The sequence below is a fragment of the Channa argus genome, chromosome 1 (assembly GCF_033026475.1).
Source record: "Channa argus isolate prfri chromosome 1, Channa argus male v1.0, whole genome shotgun sequence".
In the NCBI taxonomy this organism is placed as follows: Eukaryota; Metazoa; Chordata; class Actinopteri; order Anabantiformes; family Channidae; genus Channa; species Channa argus.
This window is the reverse complement of record NC_090197.1, coordinates 46980330-47007505: the sequence shown is the minus strand read 5'-3', so window position 1 is coordinate 47007505 and position 27176 is coordinate 46980330. Positions and strand designations below refer to the sequence as shown.

General features: G+C 39.1%; 1 protein-coding gene across 2 annotated transcripts in view; it reads left to right on the top strand.

Annotated features, from left to right (window-relative positions):
* Window positions 1-3143: 3143 nt before the first annotated feature.
* LOC137139743 (sodium/potassium/calcium exchanger 3-like) overlaps window positions 3144-27176 on the top strand; it is a 97335-nt gene continuing 73302 nt past the window's right edge. The window contains exons 1-2 of one of the 2 annotated variants that reach the window (XM_067527435.1): window positions 3144-3483; window positions 23619-23744. In XM_067527435.1, coding sequence (XP_067383536.1) covers window positions 3303-3483; window positions 23619-23744 — 307 coding nt within the window. In that variant the 5' untranslated portion in view covers window positions 3144-3302. The remainder of the gene's footprint in view (window positions 3484-23618; window positions 23745-27176) is intronic. The other variant, XM_067527443.1, reaches the window with a different exon arrangement.

Here is a 27176-nt window from a genome sequence, read left to right as displayed (position 1 = left end):
ACGTTTAGAAATATAAATTAAGTTTAACGACTTGCATTTTGATTAGATTTCCAAGCCAAGCTGTTTTATATGTTGTCTAATTACATTTAACATACTGTGGATGCTAGTTTCTATAAGGCTACATAAAGTATGAAGGTCACTCATTACTTAAGTTCATTCAAGAAACCTTCCTGCACAACTCACTTTGGCAACCAAGTCTGTGTATGGGGCAGCTGGTCAAAGGCAGGTCGGGCCGATCCGAAGACAGGCTCAGGAGCAGGGGTGACGACGGCAGCATATACAGAACACAAACTGAGTACATAGACCAGGGAATTAAACAAGAAACTAGAATACCGGAATATGAACTCAGTAGCTGTGATCAGGGATAAAGAAATTCAAACACAACATATGGCAGACTAGAAACTGAAAGATGGGAACAAACAGAGCAGGTGAGGAATCGATAAGACAAAAATGAACCAGGGAACATACAGCTAACAAATTCAATTGCAACAAAGGTAAAATAAAGACAACACAGTAACTAAAGCTCAGACCAAGATACAGGTAACAGAGTCCATATAAGCAGAGTCAGGAGTCCAAAAACCATGGTAAACCAGAAATCAGGCTGTTACATGAATAGAGAAAATAATCTGACGGCAAACTGTGCGTAGTTACAAGACCTGGGTTTAAATAGCCAGGGGAACAGGTGTAAACAATGAGGAGTGGTGTGAGTGGTAAGGTTAGAGAAATAAAGTGAGAAGATGAAGTTGGAAAATGGCTACAACTCTTATTAGAGTTTGGGACAGGAAGTGAAACTAAAGGGCCGGATCATGACACTACCTGAAGGAAACACTTTCATTTTTCTAATTGTTCTTTGGCCTGCTGTAATATTAGACAACTGACACCTTTGTTGTTTTTTCCAACTTTCCATTTATAGAGTAGATGTTCAGAATATGTTTTATATGTTTCAATTTATCCTAAGTGCTTGGTACAGACTACAGAGAACAGGCCGGGCAAACAGTGTCCCAGTCAGTGATGGGGGAGCACTCTTCTGTGCCCCACGTTAATGAATTTCAAACACACCTAATCAATCTTCTATGGCGTGAAAAAAAATCCTTTATGGTGTTCCAGCCAAATCCCTGATGATCAAAAGAGGTGAGGAGCCGCTTCAATTGTCCATGCAGAAAAGAATAAACATGGAATCCTGGAATGATTTACAGGACAATGCCCGGACTAACAACACATCAAAGGCAGGTCTAACATCACAGTACAAATGCAATTTTTGTCCATGTGTGATGTGTGTATAGAGGAAGGAAAGGTTTTAAGGTTATTACATTGGGTTTAGATAGAATTTAAAAGTTTAAACAAATATTTTAGCTGGGAATGTTTTATTCCATTTGCATTTTAGCATTGCTGGGTTAGCACTGCTGACCCACAGAAGGTCCCCAGTCTGATTCCAGGCTGGCTGGAATGATTTTGTGTGGAGTTTGCATGTTCTGTACATTATGTTAGGTTAACTGGTGATTCTAAATTGATTGTATGTCTAAATGTATGTTTGGTATGTCTCTGCAGACATACTGCAGGAGAGATAAACTGAGCAAATGTTTGGGGCCCACAAGTGCTGCTCATACTGTTGCATTATGCAATTGCAATTTATTGTTTCGGATCCTGTCTGAGATCCAGGAGTCCGTTTTCTGACGTCACTATAGCTTTTTAAAAACAAGCTGGCAAAAACTCCATTGCTGATCACATCCTTTATGTTTTATGTCAATAATGGAATCGAAATGCTTTTTAATACAACATTTAGTGTTTTTATGTTCAGTCACACATGTTGTTTTGGGCCAAAGGATGGAGGGTAAAAATCCCTGGGTGTCTTCTAATGCTGCACTTTCAGTGTTACTGTCTTGAATCATAGCTGTCAGATGCTATTGCTCACTACTCAGATGATACCCAATCCCTCATGAAGGAAGTGTTTGTGTGAGGCTGTGGGTGTAATTTGGGATTTTATTCAATAATGCCACACTCCCTTTTATCTCTGACATGGAATTGCAGTCCTGCACTCTCTGTCATTCTTGTGATGACGTCATTGCATGCCTGGGTAGGCAGAAGAGAATAAAGGACTGAAGCAATTTCGAGTTACACATAAACACGTAGAGACATGAAGGCTAAGGTTTTTACCTTATTCCCTGCTGAATTGGGACAGGTAATTCCAAGTGACAATGTCAAATGTACAACTATCGACTTTCTTCTTCCTGTGTCTATTCCTTTTTCTGTTCTGCTTCTAGAATAACAGCACCCATGTGATGTGATGCTTCACAGTGGGACCTTTCACCACAATCAGCTAGACTACTGACATCCTATACTGATTCCCCAGCAATGTATACTGTACTGTACATGATGGCAGTACTTTTCAGAGTCTTGGCCAAGAGTATGCCACAACTGGAAACAATGTAGAATAAATATTTAAAAATATATTATTTAAATTCGAATTGAATAGTTTTCACTTCAGTTCAGTTTCACTCAGTGTAGTACTGATATGAGAGCAAGCAGTGACTGGACCCGTGGAGACGAGCATCTCCCCAAGAAAGGCATGTCTTCGCAAGTGAGTGTGTAAACATATTTTAAGACCCCCTCATGTTTTTCTGTCCCACCCTCATTTCTAAAGCATCTCATCCAGTGCTACAGAGCTCCAGCGCAGCTTCCCCTTCAACATTTACGGTAAAGATGGTTAAATCTGCAGCCTCTTCCGACCACAGCAGCGTCAAGCCAGTAAACACAGACCAACACATGGGAAATTTCATATTACAAGCGTCAATTGAATAAAACTAAAGTCACATCACTTCTCATTTCAGGTTTATAATTGGTGGTTGGTGCTAATTTATATTTTCCCAAACAATACAGAAATATTGTCTATATACCATCCATAAAGGCTTCCTTTAAAGCGGATCTTCGTCTTTGTAATGTTTAAATCACACATAAAGAATTATAAAGAAAATTTAAAAAAAATTAAATACAAATTTGGTTAATTTTTCTGTCATTATTAGGTCACTTCGACTTTTTAAGAAGGTAAGAGTTACTGGAAAAGTTTCACCATCCAAAACCTCACTGTTCGTAGATAGTATCGTTTTATTTTGAAGGCAGAGACCGGACATTGCAGTTGTGTGAATAGTAGCCAACGTTCCACGCAGAGGACAAGCCAGTCTCTCGTCGAGTTAAGTTCAGCGTCCATCCACAACATCTTTTCTTCCTATCCGCTTCACTTTCTTGTTTCTTTGCACCACCACCACCGGGGATTCCGCCGGAACGCTCTCCGCGACAAGAGCGCTATGACGCGCGCGGTGGTTGAAGGGATGACGGAGACGGACGTTGGAGGAGGAGGGATGCTGAACCGGCTGAGGAGCAGAGCCAGGCGGAGAAAACGAAAGGAGTTGTTCTCCGTCCAGATGTGCTTTGCCGGGGTAGTGTTGGGGCTCGTCGTTGGGCTCCAGTCTGTGTCACAGAAAGCAGGTGAGACCCAGTTTCTCTTTTGCTGTTACCCGCCAGAAAGTGTACGTTTAATTGTATGAAGAAGTAATGTGGAGTTTGTGGCGAGCAGGAACTGGACGTTCTTTGGAGGAAAAACGGCTATTAGAGAAGCCTTAATGTCATGAGGGCAGTATGCTCGATTTTTTTTTAAATTCCCAAAATAAATAAACAAAATACGCAAATGATGATGAGTGTTAGAAAAATATAAACAAATATTATACTGAAATAATGTACTAATGTGAGGAGGAATAACAAGGACCGGTATGGACTACTGCAATATATACTACAATACAATCTGTGCGAGGCTGTCAGTTATACGCTCTAGACTGTAGCGGGTTGTCTAGAAATCAGGATTGCAGGGGGAGCCCCAGACTATAGTTAGTGTTGTAGTGGAAGCGTTAAGTCCCCATTGAATAGACTGTCATTACACAATACAGATCCCAGTAGGATTAGTAATTAGGATCCAGCATTAGTGTGTCACTGCACATTTACAAATGGTGTAAAGAACAAAACAACAACATGTCTGTTTTTAGCTCAACATCTGTAACTAATAATACCGGGAAATGGAAGCAGTGACTGCTGCCCTGTGATGCTTGAATTACTTAACAGAATCTTTTCTACCATTTCCTGTTGGCTGTTAGAGCAGAGGATGTGCTGGATACGTATCTCTCTGTTCATACTGTCAGGACATATCTCAGTGACTGGCTAATGGGTGGCGTTATTTAAATACATGGTAAAAGCACGTTACAATGTTTATTCCCATTCTCACACACACACAGAGCGATGGCGGTGGCTGCTATGCAAGGTGCTCACCTGACCCACCGAGAGCAATTTGGGGTTCTTGCCCAAGGACCAGGGATTAAACCGCTGACCCTGTGGTCCGTGCACTACCTTACCAACTGAGCTACAGCTGCCCTGTCATCAGTATCAACTACATAGATACTGTAGAATAAACTGCAAACTCACAAGTTTAACACCGCTAACAGTGATTGTCATTATGACCCGTATGTAGAACTGTTTATTTTTTTAAATCTATTTAGGTAGCAGCTACTTGCCCTGGGGTTCCCACAAGTAAACATTACGTCATAATTAAAAATGTACAATAATAATTGTAACAGTAAATTGATAACAGCAACAACCTACATTTTATGTCCATCTACAGTCAGGGGGGTTTCTCGTGTTTTTAAATGATTTTTAAAGGAATAGACAATGATGATGAAAGTAATGCAATCCCTCTATGATAATGGTCTGTCTCTGCCACTGCAAATGATGGACATATAAATAAAAAATATTTTTGTGGTTAAATAAGTTTATGAGGTATTTCTGCTGAAGATGCCAAATAGTAAAAATACACATACTTTAGTGTATGTAGTGGAACAGCATATTGGTGTTTATGCTATTTGTTTGTATTTTCATATTAACAACTTACTGACTAATCTTATTTTCTACCAGCTACTTGCTTAAAAAAGTGATTGATCCTGAATCAGAACAACATTTAGATTTATTGATTTATTAGCTGCTCCTAGTGAGCATTGGTCAGCTGCATAGCAGCTCCCCCATCAGTGTGTGTGATTATGAACGTGAATGGGTGAATGAGAAGCAGTGTAAAGTGCTTTGAGTACCAATAGGTAGAAAAGTGCTATTTACATGATATGAACATTTTTACTAGTAGATTCTGAAACTCGTTGTTTCACTAGTGAAGAGGTCTCCCTCTGTTTTGAGAGTTGTGGGCACTACAGAGACACTCAGTCCATGAAGAAGATGCTGGAGACTAGAATGCTTCTGTCTTCCTGTCCTCCTCCTCATCCAACACGCCATGCTGCTGATTACCTTCACATTTGTGTTTAGTAATTGTCCTATTCACTGATCAGTGCATTGATGTTTCTGTTGTTGAGGGCCACGGAAAAGATTAAAAAATGGAAAATGATTAAAGAAGCATTAGAAGACAACCAGATCAGTTTAAAATGTGTAAGTAGGAAAATAAGAGATTTTAATCACTGGGGCATTTCACTCCTTGCGTAACAGACCTGGGTATTTGACTTTGCTGTAACGGAACAGAGAAAATCGGCCAACAGCTTAGGGACACACGTAATGTTTTGCATGATATACATGAAAATAATTCCCTGAAAAGATTTAAAAATCTCTTGCAGTGATATGAGATGAGATGAAAACTGGTGGTTTGCACACCATATACTTGATGAAGCTGAAAAATAACAATTTGATCCTGTATGGAAAAATATAAATTCAGAGAATATTAGTGGTATAACAGATCGCAGTTGATCTGTGGTCTGTACAATTCAGCATGCAAGTCATCCGCAGATCACAAAGCTACAGTGTGCAACCTTAAGCTTTAATATTTATTAATAGTATTTAATAATAATACATTTTCATTTAAGCTTGTTAATTCTTAGGCTGTTCGTTGAACAGAACAAGTGTACAGATGTCAAAAGGGAGAGAGATGGAATTATTTTTGTCAACTAGGAGTACTATTACTGTGGTGAAATTGTACTTAATTTTACTTAAGTAAATGTAAAATTACTTGTTTATAAATGTCCTGAAGTAAGCGTAGAAGTAACCGTTAAAAAATAGAAATAGAAAATAGAACCTATAAGCCAGACTCAGGACATGAGCACTATGCCAGGGAGGATTACCCACATGAGCAAACACGTTACTGCAGGTTTTAATATAATTGAGCTTTGTTACTCAAACTACTGAAAATTGCCACAAAGCTAAAGGCCACGTGCACTAGCCACACAAATGTTCATGCTATAGAAATGTCACTATTGGCTGCTTGGTATATCTGGTTTGCCTGCAGATGATCTCATTTGTTAAAACTCTTGTTGGTAGGTCTTCCTCTCTGCATGCTAGCTGAGGACGGGAGGGTAGAGTCGATGTGGACAGACGGAGCAGAGATGAAGCCTCAGGACTTGGAGTGGAATTAGACAAAAAGGAAAAGAAACAAGAGTGGAGGGAGAGGAGGAGGAGGAGGAGGAGGAGGAGGAGGGAGGCATTCGGAAAAGGAAAAAGTGGGAGCAAGTGAGTGCAGCGGTGGCAGTGATGGAGGTGGGGTGGGGGGCTTATGGAGATGGGAAGGCAGGTAGAAGGAGATAAAGGATGATGAAGGGGGGGGATTGTCCGTGTTGAGGCACATGAAGTGTGCACAGCAGAAAAGGTGGTTATGAGTCAGAGAGTAGGGATGAAGAGAAGTAAGGTGTAAAGTAGTTGGCCTCAGATCTCTCAGCTCACAATAAGAATTCATTTAGCATGGAGGCAGAAACATGACACAGTCTCATGTTACTGCAGTGTGTTGATACCTTCGGACTCAGCAGTCAGGTTAAGTTTGTATGAGCCCAGAATCAAAAACAACAATGTGACTCAGGGTGTACAACAAACAAATATCCTCCTTTCTTAGGTCCTCAGATCTGATAAGGTCAAACTCCACCTCGATAAACTGTAGCTACGTCACTTTGTTTCAAGATCAGTTTCTTTTAGGACTAGTAAACACATCAACATAGTGCTGTGTAACTTTACCATCTAATAATTAATTTCATACAAATATACTGTGTCACAGTGTAAAACATGTTGACTGGGAATGAAATCACAACATAAAAATGCCAATTTCTTATTACAGTTATTGTAATAAGAAATTGCTTAGTCATATTTCATGACTACTGCTTCTACTTCAAACCTTTGTTGAATTATAATTAAGCATGTAACAAAATGTACAGCATACTTTGTAGCTCTCATCTAAAGATCATCTACACATTTTTGACATGATTCTTACGTAGGTTGTTAGTATGTTTGTGGGCGCAGTGATGTTGTTTTCACTGATGAACATGCACTTTTTCTCAAGCTTTTCCTCAGAGTTGATCTAATGCTGCTTCAAAGTAAGTAAATGAATCATTAAAAACACAGAGTACTTGTGTTGCGTCTTTGCTTATATTTCTTAATGCCAGACCTATTAGAAGCTACTACATTTATGGTGTTGTCTAAATGCTGCTTCACTTACTGTTGCATCTGCTCCCTCGTGTTCAGGATCACTCCAGCCCCAGTGTTACCAGACATCTTTTCTGTCAGAGTAAAATAATGTAGAGCTGATTTGGAACCCTCCTGGTGACTTATATCACGCTCAATGTGTGAGTTATGATCTGTGTTGGTTACCCCATAACGGTTACCAGAGGTAACCAGTACTTGACACACCGTAGGAGAACAGTCTTTACCATTGTCTCCTTCTGATTCTTATAAAAGACAGACGTTGGTTATAGGTCTGTCAAACTAGTTGGTCTTTATTTTGATGTGAACATCTAGACTAGACTAGACCATGTTCATCTTCCATTGTTTGGATAATTTTGCTATCAACCACGAGTTTTGAGGTGCTGACTCATCAACAATGAACACAATGTCCCCAGGAACAAAATTTCGGTTTGCTTGTGCCTGTTTCTGCCGCCTCTGGAGCTCTACCGGACATTTCTTAGTCCAACATTTCATATATATGTATGTATATGTGTGTGTGTGTGTGTGTGTGTGTGTGTGTGTGTGTGTGTGTGTGTGTGTATATATATATATATATATATATATATATATATATATATATATATATATATATATATATATATATATATATATATATATATATATGTGTGTGTGTGTGTATAAAAAATATATATATATATATATATATATATATATATATATATATATATATATATATATATATATATATATATATATATATATATATATATATATGTGTGTGTGTGTGTGTGTGTGTGGACAGCTCGGGTAGCCAAGCATGTAAATATGACACCATATCTTTTTGCAGTTGTACTTCCTCTTTAATATTAAAAGGACCAAACCAATCAACAACTGCTTAATGGAGCTCATCCACAGTTAGGTTTTTCTGTCTTGTTTTGTAGTTCAGAATTTTTCTCAGAAGCATAAAGATATTGCTTATCTCCTTTTATTTTGGATGAAACTTTCCAATAGCTCCTTTCTCTTTCTGGACAGGACAAGAATCTAGAATATTCCACTCTGCCAAACGACTAAACCCTCGTATTCCTCTTTGGGTGCTTCAGCTTCACCCTTTCATACTGTCCAGGCACTAAGAACTGCAAGGCAGATGCTCTATCCTGCATGCACGAGCCAGATGATCAGTCTCAGGAAGCCGACCACATTTTACCCTCTTCTGTTCGTTTTGGCGCAGCTAAGGTTGACCTGGAAGAGGTCGTCATTCAAACCCTCACCCAAGCACCAGCACCCTTTGCTTGTCCTCTTTACCCTCTCTATGTTCCCAAGAGCCTACGCCCATTCATTGGTCATTCATGGGTGGCACACCTCTGATTTAACCTGTCACCCTGGTGTTTCCAGGACCCTATTTGTCATCCAGCAACGCTCGTGTTCGTCCTCCATGCACAGGGATATTAAGGAGTAAATTGCTGCATGTCCAGCATGTGAGCAGGCCAAGACTCCCAGACCTCACCTAAGAGGTCTTCTCTGCCCCTTACCTATTCCTAAGAGACCCTGATCCCACATTTCCATGGATTTCGTTATTGGACTTTCCCCCTTCAAATGGCATGACCACTATCCTTACAGTTGTTGGCTACTTCTCACAAATGGCTCATTTAATACCTCTTCCCAAGCCCACCTCCAAGGAAACTGCTGACATTCTCTTCATCATGTTTTCTGTCTCCATTGCCTCCCCCGCAACATTATTTCAGATCGAGAACCACATTTCACGGCCAAGTTCTGGGAAGAGTTTTGTCCTCTGTTAGGGATCTCAGTCAGCCTGTCATCCGGTTTTCATCAACAGTCTAGTGGATTCTCTCACACCCCTGCTGCCATCCACAAAACACACACACGCGCACAGGCACACACACACAGAGGATTCTAATTCAGCTGCATTTGGGTCAGCCTGTGAGAAGAGAAAGCTGAGACATAAACAACCCCCTTTTCCATTTTCTATCCATGCATGTCTCCCCCCTCTGTCATACTGTCTCACACTCATCTCCTCCATCTAACAGGCACTATGTCCCTCTCTCCCTTTCGTCCTATTTCAGTAGCACTCAGCTATTATTTCAGCACATCCCCCTGTAGCTGTAACTCTGCTGCCCTTCGTAGTGCCCCAGCCATGCAGCAGCTACCCTTTTGTTTTGATCCTTCGCTCACGCTCTCCCGTGCCATCAGCACACAGATTTTAGAAGCCTGTTCACTATATTTCCTCAGTAAAGCTTGTCTGTTTTCAGAATTATTTCTTTATATGTGTCACCATCTCATATCTTCATCTTTGTTTCTTATGAAATGCTGATCACTGTTGCATTGGTCCATGTAGACATGACAGTTGCTGCACATGAAATTATACTGCACAGCGCTCTACTGTGAAAAAGGAAAGAGAGCTGCATGACAGGAAGGAATTGTTTGTGCGTGTGTTTGTGCGTGATGAAACATTGAACACTGAAACAATGAAACATTTAGAATATGAGGTACAAATGGCTTGTTGCTGTTCATAAGGGACAAACTGATTTTCCCTCACCATTTCTCTCACTTACTGTTGTTTCACTGCTGCTGCTTTATTCTCCCTCATCTTTGTTTCTTCTTTTTCCCTTCTCTCCTTTTTCTGCTTTTTGCAGGCCTTTTAGCAGCAAGTCCATTTGTGCATTTGTGTCACAGCAGAGTGATATTGAATATTTTTAAATATATTTTTAAAATGGTGTTTTCAGGACTAGAGGGCAACTTTGAATGGTTTGTTTCAACAATTCATCCACAATCTGGTTGAATACACTCATGATACAGTTAACAAACAAAACAAAAAGAAAAAAATACTTTCAGACATTGATTTCCTATTATGTCTGAATTGCTTTAAAATCCATTTTCAATTACTCTTCATGTTTATTGATATTATTAGTATTACTTTTGACTACTGTGTATTGACAATAAAAATTGCCGTTTGGGGACATGCGTTTTAATACTCTGCTTGGCTCTGGTTGAAAGACTGTTACCAAGCTTCTAGTCCACTTGAGGCAACACTACAAAACCATGTTTGAATGTCATCACAGGAATGTATTTGTGTTTATAGCTTAAGATGTTCTTGTACATCTTCCTGCAGCAATTTAGAGATTAGTTCTCATTGTGTAATTCAAACATTGCTGCACCTGAAGAACAAAACTCATCATGTCCTGTAACAGCGTTGTTGATTTTGGGAGTAATGACAGTGATTGTAACGTTCGCCTATGGTGCTCTTGATAATATTTGTCACAGTTTGCATGTAGTGGCTTTAACCGTTATCTAACTAAACCATAATGGCCTCCACAGAGCTTCAAATACTCTCAAACCCTCCTCATGGAAAGATATGTTCATTCATTTACAAGCTGAATTGGCAAAGAAAGCGCCAGAAGCCTAAGAATGATGTGAGTATTTAAATAGTGGAGTAGAATTACAGGAGTGTAAAAAAAATATGACTGTTGATTGAGGTGCAACACTGACTTTTTTGTTTTGAGGAGCAGTTTGACAATGTACTGTCAGTTGTCAGGCCTCACAGTTCATAATTATTGTTAAATCTCATATTGCTTGTCTTATATTGCTGATGGAGAGAAATCACAAAATGCCACAATTGCTCAGATTGTAAAAAACTTCAATTACAAGAAAACCTAATTGTATTGTTCTTGGTATTGTAAGTGGTGGGGATGAAGATTGTGGAAAGGTTTTTGATCTATGACCTATGTCTCGATGGAATGGTCTTGTAGTGGCATGATTTACCTCTACCGTTTGACCTGATGATGATTACCTTGATGGCAATCTTTGTCACAGATTAATCATTCATTTTACTGTTATGGCTATTAAGTCATGCTTCTGCATAAGAATCCTATGGACAACTGTTTCCTGCAGGACAGAAAATGATAAACTAGAAGCCCTCAATCTACCAGACACTTAATGTACTTAGTTTTTGTCTATCACCTCGTCTCATGTTGGAAAAAACCATGGTGGTACGACAAGATTTAAGTCATTCATTCAAGTCACCAGGCTACATCACAGCTACATTATGTAATGTGTCCCTGCCTAGCAACACCTGACAAAGTCACTCAAGCTGCTGTGACACAGCCGAGACCAAGTTATCTGCTAAAAGAATAGGAAGACCTAGACATTCTTCTGTGCTGTTAAACAGCTGACAGTAGAACATGTAGCAGCCTAAGTCAGTAATGCAATTGCTTTGAAGTGGGAAGGGAGGGGTCCCCAGATTGTGCCTGAAATTCAGATGCTGCATTAGAGAGACAGTGGAAATCCAGTGTTGCAAAATAGCTCAGAAAGTGTACAGAGCTACGGTAGATAAGCAAGGTGTATACTGTCTGTTGTGAAGGGTATTTCAGAGAGAGAAAGAGAATGTAACGTACCACATTTTTGGTGTGCACCAGTAGCATGTTCCAGTGCCACACATGGATATGTAAATGGTAAATGGTCTGCACTTATATAGCACTTTTCTACCTATTAGCACCCACTTGACACTTATTCACCCATTCACACTCACAATCATACACCAGTGGGGGAGCTGCTATGCAGCTGGCCAACACTCACCAGGAGCAACTAAGTTGTGGTTCAGTGACTTGCTCAAGGACACTTCGACATGTGACCAGAGGAGCCGGGGATTGAACCAACAACTGTGAGATTGGTGGATAACCGCTCTACCTTCCTGCGCCACAGTCGCCCCCACAGTCGTGTGTTTTGTTCAACATAATTTCATCATTTCATGTTTGTTCTGAGGCTGTACTGAAATAATTCTTTACAGTTCATAGGATTTTGTGTTGTTTCCTCCCCATAGATTCAGTTTTGGAGCTTTTGTTTAGTTTAATATAGACACCTATCACCACAACAGTTAAGTTACAGTGTCTTTGTAAGTTTAAAGTGTCGTATTCCTGTTCCACAATATGCATGTTTCAACTCTGCACATTCTTCATGATGCAAACTGTGCATTAAATTTGTTCATCTGTGTAAGCTTTCATAAAAGTTCTCGTCAACAAATATTTATTCATTCTTGCCTTTGTCTGTAAACTCTCCCAACTCACAAATTTTAGATGTTTTGGTTTCTGGATAGAGCTGAAGTTCAACTTGTGTTATCAAGTCCGAACCTGTTTATTATATAATTAAAAGATATAAAGAATAGTCTGTTGTCTGAAATGTCTGTTAGCCATTACTGAATCTTCAGGACTTCAGGCAGCACTGCATGTTAAAAACAGACGAGTAGTGGAAATCAGTGCAAGGGCTCAGGAACACCCATGAAAACCATTGTCTGTGCAACCACAAATGAAGTTAACAAGACTGCTATACAAGGAAGATAGAATATAGAAGATATAGAAACTCTGAGACTGAGCTCATTTAAGATGGACTAAAGTGAAGTGGAAAAATGTCCTGTGGTCCGACCAGTCAAATTCTGAACCCTTCCTTGGAAATGATGTCCACTGTGTCCTCCATGCTAAGAGGAGGGGACCACTCCCCTCCTCTTTAGCATGCCTCTTTAGCCTCTTTATCAGATCACAGTTCAAAAGCCGGCATCTTTGATGGTAACAAGCTGTGATGCGAATGTGATGCAGGAAGGTAGAGCGGTTCTCTACCAATCCCCCAGTTATTGGTTCAATCCCTGGCTCCTTCAGTCACACATGAAAGTGTCCTTGAGCAAAACACTGAACCCCAACTTAGTTGCTCCGGGTGAACATTGGCCAGCTGCAAAGCAGCTCCCCCATCGGTGTATGAATGTGTGAATCAAGATTGTGAGTGCGAATGGGTGAATAAGAAGCACTGTAAAGTGCTTAGAGTGCCAATAGGTAGAAAAGCGCTATATAAGTGCAGAACATTTAACATGCATCTCTTGTGTCTCAAATTTTCTCTAAACTCTTTATGCACATATTTAAAATTAAATGAAGAAAATACAATTTTAAATATTGGAAGAATAAAATAATCCTACTGGAATTGTTAGGCCTCTTGAGGTCAATCAACGAGTTATAATCCCAACATTTTCATACATTGCCTCAACTAATTTTTATGTAGCTGTTTTGGACCGGACCACCTCTCAAGACAAATATTTGACTTGTTAGCTGTTGAATAGCTTGCTGTGTAAACCAGGTAGTTGCTACCTTGTCTTAGGTTACGACCAGAGGCTGTGTCTGGAAATAACATGGTGAGGCTGAACCGAAACAAAGATGCTACTGATATAATTATTTGTTGACTTGTCATTATGAGCAAATCTTTTCTCATTACACCATTAATTTATCCCCCCTTAAAAATATTGATTGGTGTACTTTTGAGTTTATACAGTTAGTTGTAACTAGGTATATTCTGGCTTTTTCAATTAGGGTTATTTTGAATTAGTACATTACATTAAGGTTTTTTGCTCACCAGCAATTGTGGCTACTGATTTTCTTGTCTGGATCATGTACCAGGTGTTCTGTGCATGTAATGCTCATGGGAGTTGTAGTGTTGCGGTGTCAAATTACAAATTGTTTATTATATTAGATGCCTTTGGGACTAAAGACTAAAATAAAGAAATATGAGGGCTGTCAATTGATTACAAATTTTAATATCGATTAATTGCAATGTAATCATTGGGGGTGGCTGTAGCTCAGTTGGTAAAGGCAGTCGTCCACGGACAAAAGGGTCAGTGGTTTGATCCCTGTTCCCGGCTATATGTCGAAGTGTCTCTGGGCAAGACACTGAACCCCCAACAGCTCATTCCCATCCCCAGCTGTGCAGTGTCGGTCCAAGCCTGGTAGAAATTGGCGGTAAAAAAAAAAAAACTGTGCCAAATGTGAGCTAAAGTGAGTGAGCTAAATAAAAAACTACAGACTCTTAAGTATACTCACACAAAAACAGGTTCTAGGCTTATAACAAATAGTGAGGTTAGGATAAGAGTCCTGTTGATTCCATGGAATACACTTTCTGTGATTAAGTCAAGCCTGGAGATGAATAATGAATCTAGTGTGTAACTGCATTAAATGTTGTCCTGTGGGTAAGGAATGTGGATTAAATGCTGGAGAGCAATGTGTGACCGTGTGGTGATGCTGCTTTACCAGTCTGCAGAGAGTAAGGACTGTGTAAATTTCAAATCAGAATGAAGATAAGGTAATTATTTAATAAGCACTGTTAAAATAATGTATGCATATTTGACTTCACTTACAGTAAAAATGTTGATGTTAACATGCAGCTTTAATGGGGGAGTAGCATTAAATTGTACAGCATATTATGCTAAATTACGTGTATTACAGAGGTTTTTATGAGGAATTGTTCTAGATTAATTGCTTCAGTGAGCACATCGTCCTCAATACATCCATGACAGACACACGTAACGTTACGTGTTTGTTCATGTGAACATGAAAAAATGCTTGAATTAGTGATCGGTACCCTGTAGCAGCAACTCTATGACATTGTTATATAGAGAACTGAACTCAATCAAATCTTTCTGACCGAGTTCACAGCTCCATTAGATCTGATGAGGGCAGAATGACCATTGTGGCCATATGACTCAGAAAAATGTAGAGAGCTTCATGGTCAAATGTGAGGCCTTATACATAATTCTTTTACCTCTTTTTTGTTCTTAATTTCTTTGTCATTTCAGAGACAAGCAGAAGAAACCAATTGCATTAAACTAAATTAAAGAAAGTTTTTAAACACAGTTGCTGCAGATTTGTCAGCTTCACATCCATAATGCTAGTCTCCCATCCCACCATATTCCAAAGATGCTCTATTGGACTGAGATCTGGTGGCTGTGGAGGCCATTTGAGTACATAAAACAAACCATGGTCATAAAGGGATGGACGTGGTCAGCAACAATACTGACGTATGCTGGCATTTAAACAATTCTCAAAATGTACTAAGGGCCCAAAGTATGCCATGAAATTATCCCCCACACCATAACACCACCAGCACCAGCCTGAACCATTGATACAAGGCAGGATGGATCCATGCCTTTATGCAGTATATGCCAAATTCTGACTGTACTATCCAAATATCACACCAGAAATCAAGACTCATCAGACTTGGCAACATTTTTCTAATCTGCTGTTTGCCAACTTGGGTGAGCCCTTACAAACTGTAGCCTCAATTTTCTGTTCTTAAGCTGACAGGAGTGACACCAGATATGGTCTTCTGCTTCTGTGGCCCATCTGCTTCAAGGTTTAACATGTTGCACATTCTAAACTTAATATTTTCAGTTTTTAAGAGCAACATTTGCAAAGCACTAGAGATGGGTGTACATAAGAATCTTAGTAGATAATCTGTTTCTGAAATACTCACCAGGCCTTCCCTCTGGCACCAGCAACCATGCCACATTCATTCATTCCTCATTCTAAGCCATAGCTTGATCTTCAGCACAATGTAATGACCATGCCTACATGCCTACATGCATTGAGTTGCATGTGATTGCCAGTAAGATATTTATGTTAACAAGTGTGAGAGAAATTTCCTTCAGATGCAAAATGCCTGTTCATTGTGACCAAATACATTCTTTGAACTCTGCTGTCACACGTCAGCAGACTGCACTGTCTTTAGACGAGTGCTTCCACAGGAAGCTGTCCCTGCAGGGAACACATAGGAGATGAGTAGTCTCAGAGACTTGCTAATGAGGTTCCTGGTCAATGTGTATTCACCTGTGTGTATGTTTTGTAAGTTTGATTTGCATTGAGCCGTTCCTTTGTTGTTTTGTGTGAATTCAGCTGCTGAGCTGAGTGTTTAAAAGGCATCCATAACCTGTAAAGCCTTGTCAATCTGATTGACCCACTCTGGAGTGTAGTTCTGTTCTGCTGTGTGTGTTTCACTTTCTTGCTGATTAAACTTACCATAAACAAGACTGTGGGCTGCCTTTTGCCTCATAAACTTGCCTTACAGTTTTTGCCACGGCAACAACCAACTATACAAGTGTACCTAAAGTGGCCAGTGAGTGTATATCTTACTCTCTTTAATCTTTATCCCCTACATTGCACCTCAGCTCCCCAAATACCCCCTGGCTAATTCATCACCAGCCCCAATCCTATTTTAGCTTCTGCTGTGGGTATTCTGGGATCCTCAAATGACATGGAGAGACAGATGAAAGGAAGTGAAGCTGAACAGAGGGGTCTATCCCTGAGGAACAGTGTAACCATTATAGGAAATTATATAGACATATCATGTCATGTTACTGTATGTTCCTTATTAGCTATTAGGGTCAGTGTTGTGCAATGACATGACATGACTGTAAGGTCTAGTAGTCTAGTAGTTTGGTGAACTGGAATGAGCAACCTCTGTCTTTACTCCCACCTCTTTTATCTGCCCCCGTTAAAGCCTTTTCAGTCAGTTATTTGAGACTAGTCTTCATTTTACTGCATTTTCAGTCATTCTCAACAATCAGTGGCTTTGAAACTAACTTTATTTATTATGGGAAACGATCCGCTCCAGAATCTCTGTGTAAGTCATAAGTATCTGAACATCTAGTGACTTGGGTCAAGGAAACTAAAGACCTCTTGTGCAGTGGCTAACATGAGGAGAACATTGAATAATGGTGTGCAGAGCTGTGTGGTAACTTGCAAGTAGTAACTTGCAGCTCTGCAAAAAGGACAGTGCTTCCTTTCTACAGTGTGTTGAGACCATGTGGATAAACTAGACTTATGTTGGAAGGATGTTCTGTAGATGGATGAGACCAAATAAGAACTTTTTATTGTGAATAAGAAGCATTATATTTGATGACTAAATTCTCCATTTCACCACAAAAATATACATGGTGGTGTAATATCAGGATCTGGACCTGCTTTGGTACCTCTGGACCAAGATGGCTTGCTATGAATTCTGAGTTGTACATGCAAATTCTGCAGGAAACTATCAATCCGTGTCACAGATTGTGTAAAAGGATGGACCCATGAGCCAACAGAGACCTGGAGTGTGATAAATCCAATGAGAGAAGCCAGAAAAGTTGGACTAAGTGAACAAGAGATGCTAAGCATAAGAAAGACAGAGTGAAGAAGAGAAATTAAACATGAACGTAACAAGGAAAACTAGGGGGGCTAAACAATAAAATGGATAAGAACATAATCATAATCATCTGTTATGGATAACACCTCCTACCCTCTGCACCACACTTTGGAGGCTCTGAGCTGGTCCTTCAGCATAATGTGGATGTAACAGCATTGTGCACATGACGACCTGTGATACCAGATATCGCATTCCTCCCCACAGCTATCAGACTGTACAACATATCACTACAGTGAGACACAAACGGGAGTAACTTTTTTGTGTGTTTGTTATGTTTATGGTTATTACGGTTAAAACTTTTGTGTCATGCAACTTTTTTGTGCTCTCATGCAATATTTGTTTAGGGGAGGGGAAATATCTTTGTGGGGTACAATATCTGGGGCTTGTCTTTTCACTGCTGGAACACTGGAATTTTCCCATGGTGGGATTAATAAGTTCGTGTCATGTCATGTCTATAACCACAAGCAGTAATGAACAAACAAAACTCCTGGACCAACATACTAAAAACATGAAACATGTAAAAGAATCAAAGCCACAGTACAAAAGCAGAATGCTGGCAGCAGGTGATCACGGTATATGGGGTGAGCAAAGTCCAAGACAAGGAACATGACAATGCATCACTCTAGTAACAACAACTAAGGATGGTTAAAGCAGAATAGGTGTAATGTTTCGTATTGGCTGAGTCAAAGTTCTTACCCTAAAGATATAGAAACAGTGTAGAATGAGTTAACGTCGGCAGTTTAGGAAAGCAAACCAAGCAACATCCCAGAAATGCAGGTTCTACAAGAAGGAATGTTATAAAATACCTTCAAACTGATTTGCAGAACTGATAAACAGTTACCAGAAAATTTTTGTTTAAGTGTCATAAAGACCAGAAATACAGACATCAATAGTTAGAATCAACAGAATCACAGTGGTATTCACCTGCACTTAGCAGGGTCAGAGGGACACAGGGCTCTTTTAATTAATTTAATTCTGATCAGATTAATCACACTCTTACATGACTCATATAAAATTTAACCATCTGCATTTGTGTGTATGTGTGTGTTCAAGACAGTTAGAGAGAAGCTTATTGTGGTAAAGATTAGAACATGCTTTTCTGTTAAAAAGCCAAATACCCTGAGGATATTCTTCTTGTCAGTAGAAAGATAATGAGTGTCTCCTTATCAACAGCCTGCTCTTAATTCAGAGAACTCACTGCTTCATACATGTGGTTACCAAGTCTGTGTGATTGTGACTTGTGACTTCGTAAGTTTTTGTAGACTTGATGCCTTTTTAAATAGAAAGTCTGTAATTTGCTGCATAGAATGTGGACCAAAAATCTTTAAAATAAATACTTAGAGAATACTTACAGTAAAACTTAGATTCTTGCAGTTTTTGTTTTGGTAATATTTAAACAATCTCAAACCCAGTTACAACTATCTTACAGTCTGTGCAGTAGGAAACAACCAAGGCTCACTGGCTTTCATTAGAGTGTGGGATGGTAGCCATGAACAGCCACTGTTGGCTGTCTGACACATAGCAGCACTACTGAAGCAAATACACTTCTATTCTTAAAATGTATTATATTTAGTTTGTGCTGTTTGACTGAACAACATGGAAAGTTGTAATCTTACTTTGCTTGTGAAAGGCAGCCTTCATATGTGTAAATAGGAGATATTTTCAGGTTAATCAGGTTTTTAGGTTAGTTTGTTTTGGAATAAGTAATGGGAGCAGTAAGGTGGTGAAGTGGTTAGCTATTTGCAGCTAGAAGGTTGCAGGTTCACTTCCCTGACTGACGGTGGCCTTTCTGTCTGGAGTTTGCATGTTCTCCCTGTGCTTGCATGGGTTTCCTCCAATAGTCCAAAAGACATGCTTGTTAGGTTAATTAATAACTGTAAATTAGGTAAATGGTCTGTACTTTACGCTTTTCTACCTATTGGCACTCAAAGCACTTTACCCTGCTTCTTATTCACCCATTCACACTCACAATCACACCCACATTCATGCACCGGTGGGGGAGCTGCTATGCAGCTGGCCAACACTCACCAGGAGCAACTAAGTTGGGCTTCAGTGTCTTGCTCTAGTACACTGTGACCGGAAGAGCCAGGGATTGAACCAACATCTATGAGATTGGTGGACATTGGCTCTACCTTCCTACGCTACAGTCGCATAAGATACATTATTCAATTTAGAACTTTTACTCCTCTTACTTAGCCAAGTCATCTCAAAGATGTAATCAGTTTTCAGTTTTATACTTTCCACGTTTCAGCAGTTTTCTCCAAGCTCATGTAAATGTAGTTCAAGTAACTTTGTGCATGCCATGGTCAACTTAAATCATATTAAATGTAATTTCCTAACAACACAATTGTGGCCAGTGAAAATGCTGAGTGACTAGTAGCTTTTGAAAACCAATAGCCACAATTGCTGGTAAGCAAAAAACCTTAATGTAATGTACTAATTCAAAATAACCCTAATTGAAAAAGCCAGAATATACCTAGTTACAACTAACTGTATAAACTCAAAAGTACACCAATCAATATTTTTAAGGGGGGATAAATTAATGGTATAATGAGAAAATATTTGCTCATAATGACAAGTCAACAAATAATTATATTAGTAGCATCTTTGTTTTGGTTCAGCCTCACCATGTTATTTCCAGACACTGCCTCTGGTCGTAACCTAAGACAAGGTAGCAACTACCTGGTTGACACAGCAAGGTATTCAACAGCTAACAAGTCAAATATTTGTCTTGAGAGGTGGTCCGGTCCAAAACAGCTACATAAAAATTAGTTAAGGCAATGTATGAAAATGTTGGGATTATAACTCGTTGATTGACCCCAAGAGGCCTAAAAAGTCCAGTAGGATTATATATATATATATATATATATATATATATACAGGGTACTGTACTGTGTATATATATATGTGTGTGTGTGTGTGTGTGCATGCATTCCCTCTTTAAAATCTTCCGTCAGGGTCAGATGTAAGTATTTCTACAACAGATCATGTCACTCTAAATACTAGTCAGATTGACTTTTTGATAGTCAATCACATGGCGAAGCTTAGCTTGTGCATGTGTGACGTGCAGTTCACAGCAGTGTTTCAGGATATCAGTTGGCAATGTGGCAGTTGGGATTTGCAACAGCTCATTGACTGCTTGACTGTTTGAAAAAGTCAATTAGGAGTGGAATTGCTCCCTCAATGACAGCAACCACTCTAGATGCTGTGTGGGTGGTGTTTGATTATGTTGTAATATGTTTGAGCTCAAAGGATTGATTCACAGTTTTTCAGGTCTGTCTTCAAAATAGTAGTCAGGTGGCTACTGTATATGAACTCTAAAGGAGCTCTCACTTCCTTGGATCATTCCTCCTCTTCGTACCAGCCATAAAGAGATCATTTTCTAAAGCCCTTTCAATGGAAGTGAAGAGGGGCCAACATCCACAAAAGTCCTATCTTTTGTGCAAAAATTTAGATTTTGTTGAAAATAAAAACGTGTTTGGATATCATCAGAGCAAAACACTAAGGGATTATGTGTACAGTACCCTAAATTTGTTTGTACTGTACACATGACTCTAAACTCTAAAAGGTTAACTATTTAGTTTTAACAGCTGAGTCAACTAAACATGTTAAGTTCACTGAACGTATTTTCAAGTTTAACACACACAAGTAAGGTAGCATTACACTAACCCTAACCCAAAACTAATAAAACCATGACTAACAATCTCATCTTCATTGATAACTTCAACTAAGTTATCTCACACTTTCAAGAAAGTAGGTGAAGCCTAAAATTACTAATGGGCGCTGCAGAATGAAAGCAGACAAATCTGAATGTGACGTATGTGTGTTAAAACTACTTGTGTGTGAGTTTTAGTATTATCTTTTTTACTCTTTATAAATACATTTAAATAGGAGGAAGGCAATAGGGGAAGTTGATGTGGCATTTCCTCCATCATGTGAGCTAATTACTCACAAAGAAACTAAATAGTCCTGTGTATGTTTTTTTTTGCTTTTTTTGGTTTAAGGCATGCATTGTTGAGAACACATCTCAGATTTTAACCTTTTAACCAACTTGGCTGTCTCCATACTGTCTAAAGTCTAAAGGGTAATTAGAATTTAGTTCTCTCTTTCTTTGTTGAACTCATCAATCATTTTATATGAACAGTGAATAAAATTTGTGTGTGTAATCTGGAAGAGGATGGCTCTACATGGAAGATCATGGAAATGGTTAGTCCTCTGAGGAGTATATGAATGTATTCAGTGAATGTATTCCTCCTTTTAAATGTAGATATTTTTTGTTTGTCAATGAAAATATTGGTGCTAATAGAATCACTAAAGATTCACCAGAAAAATTTAGCCCCTGAGGATCTTGAATGTTCAAAGCAAATTTCAGGAGGATCTGCAGGTTATAGTTTAACACACCTTCATATGGTCTAATGTGTCAAGTATCAAGTGTTATAGTGGCATTAAATGTCAGACAGGAGGTCAGGAGGTTCCTATTAAGGGGAGACGCAGTGTGCAAAATATACCAGATAAAAAATTACTGCAGATCCTAAGAACTTAGTAGACTACAGTTCATCACACAGTTTTCCATTCTAAAAACTGACACAGATACTATCTGAATATGAAAATCTAAATTTGCCTTTAAAACAAATAAATATTAGCCTTCAATTTCTTTTTTTAAAATGTGTACTGTTCACATGATTCTGATGGACAGGGCTCACATTTCTGTCTCACATGTGGCTCCCACAGTAGACCCTGTGGCTGCTGATAAGAGCCTGAGTGCATTTATGGGACCGAGATGCTTGTACATTGGTTAGTCATTGTGTTTCTGTGGATGTGCATGAGTTACTCAGTGTTATGTCAGGCACCTCCCTATCCACCCCCCCAGGCGTCTTATCCTTTACGTCACATTACCATAGTAACCTCAGCAGTGGTGATGCATTCTGTTTCACTGGACTAATAGCTATCTAAAACATTTACAAAGGTCTGATTGTGTTTGTGTGTCCCCTGTGGTGACTCTTGCCTGTGTGCACTCGAGTGAGTGCAGTCTTGTGGAGTTTAAACAATTGTTTAACAATAGCATCTAGTTATAAACGTGTTTGATATCTTCACTCAAGCAAGTGCATAAAGGCATCTTAGATTTTTCTGTAGTACAGATCTAACCTGGTTTTAACTTTTCTTTTACAGCTGTTACTAAAGGCTGTGCCTGGTCATACAAAGGGTTTAAGGTGGATTTAAAAAAATAAATAAATTAATTAAATCCAATAAAAAGTCTGAGATTCCCACACTTAACACAATAGAATGATGTGAATGGTAGGACCCAGTGTGCCGTCGGCAGAGAAAACCAAACAGCACACAACAAAGGGTGTGCGGTTTAAAGATTCTAGTGTGTAGTTTTAAGACCCAGAGGTTAATGGTGTAAGGAACATTACCAAACACTTTAAAGCCATTTCATCATATTGAACTAAAACGTAAAAAAGTATTTTCTCCCGCTAAGCAGCCCTGTATATGAATCAGCACTAATTACTGATTGTCTTTAATTCATAGCTTTAATTTATAGGCATCAACTCTGTATTTTGCGTTCATCGCCTTTCTGTTCTTCTGTCTCAGACACAGATGTTTGCAAATCGTTGCACATGTTTCTGCATTTTGATAAATATAGCCAAGTGCAGTTGGTATTTATATAAGGCTTGGTGTGCTCTGCCAAGTCAGGGCCTGTTGCATGGTGGGAGAGGAGATGGGTTGGAGGTGGGGCGCTTGAGGATACAGTGACCTAGATGACTGAGCTGGAATGATTGGACTTGCAGCGCTCAGTGTGCTGCCGTACTAATGCTCCGTCACATGCTCCTGCAGGACTGTGGGGACACAAGATGCATGTTTCATCGTCCTTTATTCTGTGGAGAGAGGGAAGGTTTGGAGTAGTCAGGAATGTCAATTAAGTGCATCATTATCTTTACTGTGTGTATGTCAGCAGACATTTCAAACATATCACATTATGCATCTATTGTGAGAACAAAAAGACATTACATAATGTTTATCTGTAGAAACTAGAACAAAAGGATGTCTCTGGTATTTTATGCAACATTATGCAGTCAGTAGCTTTCAACAATACAGCTGTTGTAGGACAGAGTAATCATCTCTTTTCTTACTCTTAGGATATTATGCTTCAAGCTCCATGGCTGTGGAGGAGTCAAGGTGGGAGAGTCGTCACCTTCTACAACAGCTTTACGACAACGAGTCCCAGTTCTACTCTGAGCCTGAGAAAAACTGCACTGAACCAGGTAAGACTTGCTGAAAGGAAAAGTCTGAGCTGAATTCTAAAGAAAACATGTTACAGGGGGAGAAAGGAGTGTGACATGTAATAAAAAGGTCCCTCAGCTGAGAATTGGGACAGTTGCTGAATCAACACCTTAATTACTAGGCTGCCTGTCGTCCTTATTAGGTTGTTTTTGTTAATGTGCGCTTTGTGTACTAGTTGTTATGTGGGACAAACATAGTAGCTTGATGAACTACTGCATCTTAATAAGGTTCAAATCTTAATGTACTCCTTTTTGTCCCAACTGACGAGGTCATAATACTGCATTTCTATTACGGTTTGTATAAATGTATCACGTACCTGTGAAAGTCCAAAGATTCCTCCAGTCAGTCAAGTGGTGTTGCTGCACTGCTTTTCACTAGAGATGTCCTGATACCACTTTCCTGTACGGATTACAAGTATTTACATTTGAGTACTCGCCGGTACAAGTACTAAACTGTTCTGCTTCTCAGTTTCTGGAGAGTTAAGATCCTCAACAGTCCATTGCAGCTGAGCAAATCGCACGAGAACAGAAGTTCTCAGGCGTTTTTTCCCAAAACAAATATGGTAGCAACTAATGTTAACGGAGCAACGTTCACAAAAAACAAAAGCAAATAAAGACAAAGCACAGATTCAGGGTGAGATCCTGGAAGCACTGGAAAAATGGACTTAGTCTACACAGGTACATGAAGGTAAAATATTATTATTATTTAGAAATTAAGACTTCAGCACAGCAGATCTTGTATTTAGCCTTACTTTTGTCCCCATCAATTATCTCAAAACAGTTTTAAACCACAAACATTTTCCACCTCCACCTACCTGCAGAGGTTAACATGGTATCAGATGCAGGATCTAGAGTACAAGTAAAGGCAGAATTGGGTCCAGTACCAGATAATGTACTTGTATCAGCATCAGGACATCCCTACTTTTCACACTTAAATTAGCTCAACATACCGTCCTGAGGAGAACAGATACACTTGGTAAACTTGGTACTGATTCACTCTTTGAAATAATCTAAAGGCTCATCAGTTGTGGACACTTTGTTAGGCAAACATTTTAGGACATAACTAGGTAAATGGTAAATGGCTGTTTACCATTACCGTTATGTCCTAAAAAGTTTCATATAAACATAACACTATACTGATTTACAATGTTACTTCTTTCACACACACTGACATCGATGATGGTGGCTGCCATGCAAGGTGCTCACCTGACCTACCGAGAGCAACTTGGGTTTTAGTGTTGACACGTAGCCCGGACCTGGGATTAGCTCACAAAATCCACGTAAAGTTCAGTAATGAGTCACTTACTGAAAAGTTGCAGGCAAGAAGAGTGGGAGTTCCTTGGACAAAACTAAGGCCCAGTGAGAAAAAAAAAACTGAACTCACAGAAGGTAGATAGACAATCTAGCAGAGAAGAGCAGGTAACAGGGGCATAAAAAGAGGAAGCAACAGGTGAGAGAAGCAACAGGGAGAGAAAGTTTTGAAAGGAGGCCAGAGATAGTGAAGATCACCAGGGCAACATGGAGCAGCGTCACAGCCATGACAGATTGAGTAAAAGATTGTGTAAAAAAAGAAATGTGTAAAAACGGACAAATGCTCACGTTTTTAGTATGAAAATATTTTAATATTAGATAATTATATGGGATACGGGAAAAGCATGAATTGATTTGAGTAGCTACAAACTGTTTTCTATGTGTCTGTCAAACTAGTCAACTAAATCTTGAAATCTTACTTGAATTTAAATGAGTATTTTGGCCATTCAGATTTTAGGTCAGTCTCTGGTGCTGTAGGACATTGTGATTTTTCAGTGTTTTCCAATATTTTCAGAAGGATGAATTAAGAAAACACCTAAAATGTTGATAGATAAAATTATATTATTAGTTGCTCCCTTTATATCTCCTGGCTCCGTCTATTTTGATGCATTAGTGAGGGTCAGTTGTTAGGGTTTGTTATTTCATCTTGTTTGATAATAGAAATGTCAGGTGATCAACAGATAAAGAATATTCAATTCAATTCAACTTTATTTATATAGCACCAATTCACAACAAAGTCATCTCAGGGCACTTTACAGAATAAAATATATGGTATCCTTCCTCCCATTTCCTTTACCTTGACAAACACCTGGGCAAAGTATCGGTCTCAGGAGAGCTGGTTACAGAGGAACTGAACTGAGCCGGAAGAATAAACAGCCTTGGCAGACAACCCCACAGTGAGTGAAAACCTAATGGAGATGTTGACATTAAGATGAAAGCGGATGAAAAACATCAGTTTTTTCCAGGTAGAAATCTTCCTTCCTCTCTGTCAGACTAAACCCTGCCAGCATCACCATGTGTTTGCTAGTCTCTTCCTCTGTGTCTACCCAAAGCTCACAGGCCTTATGTTTGTTTTCTCTGTGGGCTTGTCAGCGCGTGTGTGTGTGTGTATGTGTGTATTTTTCCCAATGGCAGGGAGTGTGTGAGTGTTTTCCATGTGGAATCCTGGGGCTTTACAAGGCTGACATCCTGCCAAGCATTCTCTTGATCTCATTGTAAACACACCACCCCCATCTAATGCACAGATGAATACAGACAAACATGCGTCGTTTGAGGATGCAGAGATGCATGATTTTGCAGTCTGACTGAATTTGTACGAGCGAGTTATATTTAGACAGCAACATTGTTTACAGTGTTTTTTTTTTTTAATTATACTTTGTCTCCCCAAACACTAATTACCTTAATATGGATTATTTTTGCTGTCCTGCACTAAAAGGGGCCTTCAAAACTTAATCCTAACACCTCACTTGCTCACTCTTTCTACTGCTCTGTTGTCACCTGTTTACCCACACATACAAAAACACACACACACACACACACACACACACTGCATTCATTATTTTAGTTTGAAAACATTGTGGAGCATCCATCTCATACACTGCACAAAGATGAAAACATACAGAATGCACATTAAATAGGTTTATGCAAGTGCTTCATTGTGTTTATTGGAACACATGCTATCAAAGCAAGTGAAAGAGTGATTAATAGGATTTTTTATATTTGTTTAACTTCCTCTACTAAGTAAAAAATATTGCAGTTGTTATTGAGCTTCCCCAGCTACAGTTTTGGGGGGAAATAGTTTCTATTTTAGTGGCATTTACTTAGCCTGCTGCAAATACAATGGATACAATGGACACGTGATGGCAAAGTTGGAAGTTGGACACATGAGTGAAGTCTTTAACGTTTAATGTGACATTCTGTGTCATAAAATGCTATGTCGAAAATGAAACACACAAATTGTTATTTAACATCGTATTTAGCAGTTCTTTCAATCACCTAAATACAATTGAGAATTAAGTATTAAATTAGGTTATCCTAAATCATGTTGTCTCAAATAGTAACAAATTAATAACCACTATAACTTTTCTATACACCTTTATCTCT